The 9,592-nt window shown below is 43.1% G+C and overlaps 1 protein-coding gene across 1 annotated transcript in view; it reads right to left on the minus strand.

Annotated features, from left to right (window-relative positions):
• LOC129161831 (oocyte zinc finger protein XlCOF6-like) overlaps positions 1–6,507 on the minus strand; it is a 118,747-nt gene extending 112,240 nt beyond the window's left edge. Inside the window, exons 1-2 of the mRNA XM_070548422.1 lie at positions 6,227–6,507; positions 6,007–6,119 (exon numbers count right to left, since the gene is read on the minus strand). Coding sequence (XP_070404523.1) covers positions 6,007–6,016 — 10 coding nt within the window. The 5' untranslated portion in view covers positions 6,017–6,119; positions 6,227–6,507. The remainder of the gene's footprint in view (positions 1–6,006; positions 6,120–6,226) is intronic.
• Between the last annotated feature and the right edge of the window lie 3,085 nt (positions 6,508–9,592).

Below are 9,592 nucleotides of genomic sequence, written 5' to 3' on the forward strand. Positions count from 1 at the left end.
ACGGGGTGAAACCAAACGCACAGGGAGATGTAAGTACCCTTTTTGATACTCACCTTTTTATAACGTTATTTGGCAGTGTGATTTGTTCTGCTATCCAGGCTTGAGGGACGCTTCAAGCCCTGATGTGGATTCGGGTATTGAGCCTAATGGGCTCGACACACGGGAGGCGACATCGCCTCTCCTCCATTCATTTTCAATGAGACATGCGCGACAAAGCGATAATTGCGGGTCTCTCTCCTACCAAGCGAAACGCGAAAAACGTGCGTGTGAAAGTTTGCACTCATGCACGTGTCGTGCACGGACGACCCAGTGACGCAATCCCAGAAAGTTGAAACATTTTCAACTTTTCATCGCTGTCGCTCGGGCGAGGACCAATCAGCGGAGGTTTCATTCACTGACCAATCAGCGGACAGGATGCTCCGCACTTCTCCGAGCAAACATGAAGGAGAAGTTGATTATTATTATGTTTTATAGTAACATCAGAAGTAAGATTTCACATAACTCTAGCAGCACCTTGTGAAACATCATATCTACCACTTTATTAACTCTGAACCGCTTAAATAACCTTAATTCCCTCCAACCTGACACAGCCAATCAAAACAACGGAAGTTTCGATTTCGCCATGGAACAGAATGCGTAGACGGCTTTGCCGCTGGCCGCTGCCGCGGATCGCCTCCCGTGTGACAGGTAATAAAAGCGACAGCGACTAATTTCGCTGATCGCGGTCGTTTGTCGCCTCCCGTGTGTCGAGCCCATAATGTCCGGTGGAATACAGCGTGAAATAAATGTGAACTAAAAAAGCTGTAACGGTTGTCACGCGGAATAGGTTGTAACCGAGACAGACTCGTCAGCCCATCGTAGCTAGAAACCTTAGGTGCTGGCCTGGGTGAGCAAACGGAGGAGAAGACCAGCGAGAAAGGAACTACGCTTGGTGAAGCTGAGTTCAGTCCCACCCCTGGGATGATAAAGTACACCAGTACGGTCGTAAAAATATTCAATAGCAGAACAAAGATAAGACCGTGCCACCCTACAAGGTGTGCACGAAATAAGCACAGCACATGCGGCACTCGCTACAACCGGTGTGCTGGCAACGGCCTGACTCCTCGTTAAAGAGCAGTCGGATCATGACTCTAAATTTTACTATTTGGCTTGGCGCACACTCCTTTGCCGCCGTGAAAGGAGGGTTTGACGGATTCAGTGGATGCTGTCTGCATTGAAGTGCTTTGGAGCATGGATGTAATTTTCACTTTAGAAGTGGGGGGGACACGGGGGTCTTTACAGTATGCTCTAATGGGAAACAGGCTTCAACACAAATGATTGTTTTCCACTTGGTCCTAGAGCTCAACCAGTGCCAATTTAATATAGCGTAAAATTGTTTTTGGATGGTAAAACGTGCAGGGGTCAAAACTTGACTTTGGAAAAAGTGGGGGGGACATGTCCCCCCTGTTCCCCCCCAAAATTACGTCCATGCTTTGGAGATGTTTTGATGCGGTACACAGAATAGCATTGATAAACCATTAGAGATGCGGATAGCAGAGATCGATGAGGTCAGCCTGATATTTTGCAGTGTAAAAGACGTGATGTGCAGATAAATTAAGGATAAATTAGGTTAATAAGTCACACTGTCAGTTTGATTAATAAGCATTTCTGTTAGGTTCTGTAAAGGTACAAAATTGAAATACGATCACAATTGAATACTCAAAAGTCGCTTAACCCTGTAGGAACAAAGTAACGCCCAACGCTAAAAGCTGCCCTAGGTCCGGCTAGCCGGTTACTAAACTGTGCGAAACAACTGTGAAAGAAAAAAAAAAAACAGTAAACCGGACGCTACCGGAAAAATGCGGCCACTGCTATATTTTACTCCAAGGCTAAAATGAAAGCAGATGATTATGTAGGAGTAAAGATGAACGGATAAAATACGAGCTGTGAAGTTAAAAGAGAATGGTGTGTTTGCAGTGTGTGTGTGTGGGAGCTCCGTCTGTGTTTTCTGTGTGTGTGTGTGTGTGTGTGTGTGTGTGTGTGTGTGTGTGTGTGTGTGTGTGTGTGTGTCAGAAAATGCCTTTGAAGAGTATGCTGAAAGTCTGTGTCTGTCTGTGTGAGCTCAATCTGTGTGTGTGACGAGAGAAATTTGGTATACGGTACTGAAACGGTTTCCTAAATAACGTTTTTGATAATTTCTTTCAATATCAACCTGATTCTGATTGTAGTAACAATTGTCCCGGCTTATTTCACCAAACCAGTAAACACAACCTAGCCGTGCTCGTACCAATCCCCAGCATGATCACTCCCGATTCAGCCGAGCCGAGAGATACGGTTACTGTGCCCTGCGCTGAAAAGGTCTTATTAATTGAGGCCTTTTGATGGGAAGTGTAGATTAAATAGGTTGGCAAGTGTGTGGTGTGTTTGTTTTTCTATTGAGTACAGCTGTTGAATGTTTTTTCTCTTCATCTGAGTCTCTCCGTGTGGGTTTCTGAAAATCCAACCATTTTCTTTCTGTCTTGATCATTATTCACCGAGGTGCACGTGTAGAAAATCATTTTGTAAACTGTTAAATGTTGCTCATCAATGCTTGTTTTGATTTGTTTCGTTTATACAAAGATGAATGAGAGTAATTCGTGAAAGGGCTGCCAAGCCCAATGATTTTGATGTACCCATTTGACTGATGTCCCCTTATCTAGACTTTGAATGCTGATTTTTAGTTTTACATTTTATGTGGAATGATTCTTGGGCAGAAATGATCAGGATTGAGATTACCATCTGTAATAGCCAAAGGTAGTATACAGCTCCACATGCTGTGATTTCCCTTCATCAAGTTGTTTCATCATTATGTTTCTTGTTTTGAGACTTATGATCTTTGTCGTGAATTGCTTGATTTGTACCGGATTGGCCCCTATGATGATAGAGATGATCGCCTCTCCTGGTTCTATCCTTTCCCTTTTCTTTAAGCCATGCTTAATGACGCTTTCATAGAAATGGTGGTGAAAGTAGATGAAATTGTTTAAATCCTGGTATTAAAATAAGTTGGATTGTAAACTGGGTCACCTTTGGTGACCCAAACAAAATGAGGAATACATATTTGGCCCAAACAGCGATCCCAGACCTAATGACTGTTGTTTTACATTCATTTCATCGTCTTGTACTGTTGTTTTGTTTTCGATTCTTGGTTTTGAATCTTGTTAAACTAATACCAACGTACATACACAACAAACAATAGGGATGAGCTGGATACTCATTACGGATAAAGCATTTTTGACGAGTATGAGCATGAAACGAGTAAAACTGGTAAATATCTGTAATCGTGCTGAAGGAAAATCCTCATTGGGTAACTGACTGTCTTCACGCTCGGTGATTGGCCAATAAAATAGAGAGCCCGCCCCTCCCTACACAAAACTGCAGCCGGGAGCTCTGCTCAGTCCGTGTCCGGTTCATCCACGCACACACACAGACCGTAACAGATCTCTCTGTGCTTGCTTCACTGTTCACGTTTCTTCACTACTCCCTATGTTTTCTTCAGTTTGCTTCTTTTTAAAATTACTTTAAAGTTATTCTTTTTCGTAACGTACGTGGTGCATTTGACAAGACAGAGCTGAAAACGGCTCGTGCTGCGTCAGTCACTGCCTCCGCTCCGGTCGGGGTTCTTTTTCCCCTCTCTCTCTCCTCTTCCTGACGAGGATCCACTCCCTCTTTACTATTCACTCTCTCTTTCTTTACACTTTTAATCACAACTGTCTATTTTTTGCTCATTTTAAATATATTTTAATCATTTTCTAAATTCTTTTTTCTATTTTACATGTTTTGTTTTTGTGAAGCGCCCTGTGATTTTTATCTTGAGAGGCGCTATAGAAAAGATCTTTTCTTCTCTCTCTCTCTCTTAATTCATGCACTTAAATATTAATGTTCTGATTTGATTGAAAAACTTGTTCTGTAACAGTTCCTTTACTATTGTGATCAAAAACATTTAATCTCAACTCCGAGGCTGCTCTGTAAATAGTTTTCAAATAAACAATACACATAGCAACTTCTGATCAGACTTAAAATAACGAATTGATGTAAACCACACCCACTTCCGGTTAAACTACACCCACTTCCGGGTTAGGCCACGCCCACTCTGAGTACAGATACAGTTAATTTAGATGGTTGAACAGATACAGATAGTGGTGTACTCGCTCATCCCTAATAAACAACTTGTATTAAGTACTTGCTTCTTTTCAGCTCAACAGAAGAATGAAGAATGGACTCTCTCCTTCTCCTTTTAATTAATCAAAGAACTCTATTTTAATAAAGCTAATCCAACCAAGTGCTAGTCAATAAATAAGATGTGACCAATCTGTGAAATCATAATATTAATTACTTTATTATAATCTAAACTTGACTCTCTCTCTCCTCTGTTGTCTCTGAGTGAATACGGAGCTGTTATCTAATCCCTGCATTAAAAAGTTCCAGTCTTCTGGTTTAAAATAACCTCACAGATCCATAAGGTGGATTTCATATTTACTATGGAGTCCTACGCCTTATGGCTCATTAAATAACATGTAATTTAAATCATTACACTGGTTTCTCTTATTTCCGCCACAGCACCGAGATCACCACGCAGAGCTCCAGTAAAATGTGTTCAGACTGTGGAGCGCACGTTTAACGAAGCTTCGAATCAGTAAAAAAATGAATCGAGGAACTTAATGAATCAAACCATTTGATGATTCCTTTCAGCACTTTAACAACTCTTTAACTGTCATTGGCATTTTTTTACTGAGTGGGCGTCGGAACGAGCCCCCGCACCGTGAGAACAAACATCCCAGCTCTAAAGCCGATCTTCATCCGCGTACGTCACACGTCACATGATCAGGAAGCAGAGAAGCTATGTGTTAGGAGATCGTTTTGGGCCGCTGCAGTAAAAAAAAGTGAGGCGAGAACTGGAAAAGCTTGTGCCGACCACATTTCGACAACGGATATGAAAGAACAGATAACACTCAAAACGCGTGGATTCTTCCTGATGTTAGAGGTGAGTCTCTGCTATGTGTTGGTAGTTTTGGCGTTGACATCATCATAGAGCAACGTTCTGTGACTCTTAAAAAACTGTAAAAACACTGAAAAACGCTGGCAGCGAAGAGCTTTTCTGATCAGGAAACGGATGGCAGTGAATGAGTTAAACTAAAAGAAAATTCTAATTTGTGGCGCGCATCCATAAAATAATCCATGTTTAGACTTCTTCTGTGTTCACAAATCAGTCAGTGAATCATACCTTAACCAGTCACATGCACAAACCACGGCCCATCGTCATTTATTGGACTAATGGAGGACGAATGGAAAAACAGCCCAACCCTAGTGTGGGCTACCGGAGCTGCAATACTTACTCTGAACTGCGTGGCGCTAAAGAGTCAAATGTTTTACACACTGGGCCTTTAAGCTCTAAACCACAGCGACATGCTGAAGCAACAGCAGTCATACGTGCTGTCAGCGCCGCTGCCGTCGTGTCTGCAGCATGCTGTCTCCCCAACTGTGATTGGGCAAATGATGATGCGTGACTGACGCTACAGCAAAGGTAGGTTGTGAACAAGATGAAAACCTCTCCTGTCTCTGACTGATTCTCGTAGTGACTGAAACCCGACAGAAGACCAAATAGTTCCCACAGCTTCATCTCACCGCTCCCCATGGGGACGGGTCAAATGCAGGACGTAACTTCACCAGTGTGTGACGATGACTTTGGGACTTTAACTCCCCTCAAAACAAAAAATTCTTTGGATCAAAACGAGTCACATGACCACTATACTTGGCTTCAAAAATCATTCATTGGAGAGATCTATTCACTCTAAAACTTCAAGGTTCTACAACTGTCTGTGAACGAGTGAATGACTGTGATGTAAAACGCTTTGGGGGGTTTTAGAACCCCAGTAGTGCTAAACATATACAGATCATTATTTTAAAGATTGAACCTCATTCTCATAATTTCACTGTAATGTCCCACCATATACTGATAATATATCAATTCATTCATTCATCCACCAGTACCTGTGTCCATGCTGTCCAGGTCCAGGTGGTGAAGAACACACGATGAATCAGTCCCAGCTGATGGATGATCCTGAAGTGGTAGCAGGTTTTCTTTAGCCGTGTTTAGCTAACAGCTGCAATAGAAACAACGCAGGAGATTAAAGATCCAACGCTTTGGTTCTGGCCAAAGGAACAGCAGCAGATCCAGAGGGCAGGAAGTCTAGAGAAAAGCTTTTCTCACCCACAACCTGATTCTGGAGCTCCGGTTGTCACGAAGACCGCAGAATATCTTCTCTGGTTCTGGAAAGAACTCCACCAAGTTGTTGAGGAGGAGAAGAAAGTTTCCACAGCCTGGTGAGAAGATTTCTGCAGCAGCAGCAGTTAGTCGCTTTAGCTGATCAACTCTCCCAGAGACTGAAGTGAAGACATTTTTTACTGCAGAGCCTCAAATGTTCTCCTCACACACCAGAACAACAAGCTAGCTCTGTTAGCAGCTTCTTGTTTCTGCTTTTTCCGGTGGTCGGTGACCAGCGTAAAGGTGCACTAGCGCCACCTGCTGGAGCAGAATAAAACACACCTGTGTGTTCAGAATCAAAGTCATTTTTATTGTCAATTCTGCCACATGTACGGGACATACAGAGAATATAAATGACGTTACTGGCACAAAATATGAATGGCACAAATAAAACACATAACATATTTCTCAAACAATTACTTAAAGTGAAGACAAGTTAGTTTTACACCTGTTATAATAATTTTGATATTTACTTAATTTTTATTTTAATCTTGTTGGTTTTTAATCTCATCTGTTTTTCTTTGATGTAAAGCTAATTATGTGTCTGTTGCTGCTGCCTCTTGGCCAGATTGTTGTTGTAAATGAGAATGAGTTCTCTATCGACTCATCTGGTTAAATATATTTCTCACACACACACACACACACACACACACACACACACACACACACACACACACACACACACACACACGCACACACACACACACACACACACACACGCACACACTCACACACACACACACACACACACACACACACACACACACACACACACACACACACACACACACACACACACACACATTTATATGTATGTATGTTTTTATGCTGGTCTGGTTTGATTAATATGTGTGACAGGCTGGGCGATCAACTGGTTGAGACATCAACCAGTCCTGCTACATCTACATACAAACAGTCCAAAGAACTGGATGTGAGCATAGCCTCTGTGTGGCCCTCCACATACGGCCCCTTGAACACCCAGATGGTCTGTTACACATAAGTTTCTGGTTCTGATCAAGCGGCCAAGCAGTCAACAATATTTACACACAAACAGTCCCAAGTCAATAAACACTCAACAAAAATATAAACGCAACACCTTTGTTTCTGCTCCGATTTTTCATGAGATGGACTTAAAGATCTAAAATTCATTCCAGATACACAATATTACTAGCCTAGTGAACTAGACCAAATTCTTGCTTTGCAAAGTTAAACTAGGCATGCTCCACTGGAACCTCTGCAGCCCCAACAGCATTCTGGCTGGCCAATCACAGCTCTCTAGAGGGGTTTCAAACACATAAAGAGCTGTGATTGGTCCAAAATGGTGGGCCAATCATAGGGCTCTGTCTGCTTAGTGAAAAAAAATGACAGAGCTTTATCCGGTTTCTGGGCCAATCAGGGCACTCTATATGCCTGGTGGGTGGGATGATGCAACAGAGTGAAACAAGAGTATGTCACATTCATTGTCCAGTAGCATGCGTAGATCATTTGAAAGACAACGGTAGAACCCGCCCCACAACCAAGAGCCGTCAATGGAGCGTTGCCAGACTAAATAATACATTTATTTAGTCTGGCTTGCTAGGCTACAATATTACCATTTCTCTCAAACATTGATCACAAATCAGTCTAAATGTGTGATAGTGAGCACCTGTGCTTTGCTGAGATATTCCATCCCATCTCACAGGTGTGCCACATCAAGATGCTGATCTGACACCTTGAGTAGTGCACAGGTGTAACTTATACTGCCCACAATAAAAGGCCACCCTGGAATGTGCAGTTTTTTGCTTTATTGGGGGTCTGGGGACTCAGAACCGGTCAGTATCTGGTGTGACCACCATTTGCCTCATGCAGTGCAACACATCTTCTTCGCATAGAGTTTATTAGATTGTCAATTGTGGCCTGTGGAATGTTGGTCCACTCCTCTTCAAAGGCTGTGCGAAGTTGTTGGATATTAGTGGGAACTGGTACACCCTGTCGTATACGCCGGTCAAGCACATCCCAAACATGCTCAATGGATGACATGTCCGGTGAGTATGCTGGCCATTCAAGAACTGGGACATTTTCAGATTCCAAGAATTGTGTACAGATCCTTGCAACACAGGGCCGTGCATTATCTTTCTGAAACATGAGGTGATGTCATGGATGTCCGGCACAACAATGGGCCTCAGGATCTCATCACGGTATCTCTGTGCATTCAAAATGCCATCAAAAAATGCACCTGTGTTCTTCGTCCATAACAGATGCCTGCCCATTCCATAACCCCACCACCACCATGGGACACTCGATCCACAACATTGACATCAGCAAAGCGCTCACCCACACGACGCCACACACGCTGTCTGCCATCTGCCCTGAACAATGTAAACCGAGATTCATCCATGAAGAGAACACCTCTCCAATGTGCCAGAAGCCATCGAATGTGAGCACTTGCCCACTCAAGTCTGTTATGGTGACGAGCTGGAGTCTGGTCAAGGCCCCGATGAGGACGACGAGCATGCAGCTAAGCTTCCCTGAGACGGTTTCTGACAGTCTGTGCAGAAATTGTTTGGTTATGCAAACCAATTGTTTCAGCAGCTGTCTGAGTGGCTGGTCTCAGACGATCTTGGAGGTGAACCTGGTGGATGTGGAGGTCCTGGGCTGGTGTGGTTACACGTCATCTGCGGTCTTGAGGCTGGTTGGATGTACTGCCATATTCTTGGAAATACCTTTGGAGATGGCTTATGGTGGAGAAGTTAACATTCAATGCACGAGCAACAGATCTGGTTGACATTCCTGCTGTCAGCATGCAAATTGCACTCTCCCTCAATGCTTGTGGCATCTGTGACATTTTGCTGTGAGACAAAACTGCACATTCCAAGGTGGCCTTTTATTGTGGGCAGTATAATGTACACCTGTGCACTACTCATGATGTCGGATCAGCATCTTGATGTGGCACACCTGTGAGGTGGGATGGATTATCTCAGCAGAGCAGAAGTGCTCACTTTCACACATTTCGACTGATTTGTGAACAATGTTTGAGAGAAATGGCGATATTGTGTATCTGGAATGAATTTTAGATCTTTAAGTCTTATGAAAAATCGGAGCAGAAACAAAGGTGTTGCGTTAATATTTTTGTTGTGTGTATATGTCTGTGGTCCCAAGAACTGGGTGTGAGTGTATCCTCTTTATGAGCCCCGCAACATGATGAACACGGGCTTTAAAAACTCTGGACATCTCCTGTGATTTAGATTGATCATAACTTTCCCCTAGTTTCAGCTGAGTGTCTCATTTAGTAATAAAACATGATCTAGGTCTAGAAGCAGACTCTTGTTCATC

This window comes from Nothobranchius furzeri, chromosome 2, assembly GCF_043380555.1.
Source record: "Nothobranchius furzeri strain GRZ-AD chromosome 2, NfurGRZ-RIMD1, whole genome shotgun sequence".
Taxonomy (NCBI): Eukaryota; Metazoa; Chordata; class Actinopteri; order Cyprinodontiformes; family Nothobranchiidae; genus Nothobranchius; species Nothobranchius furzeri.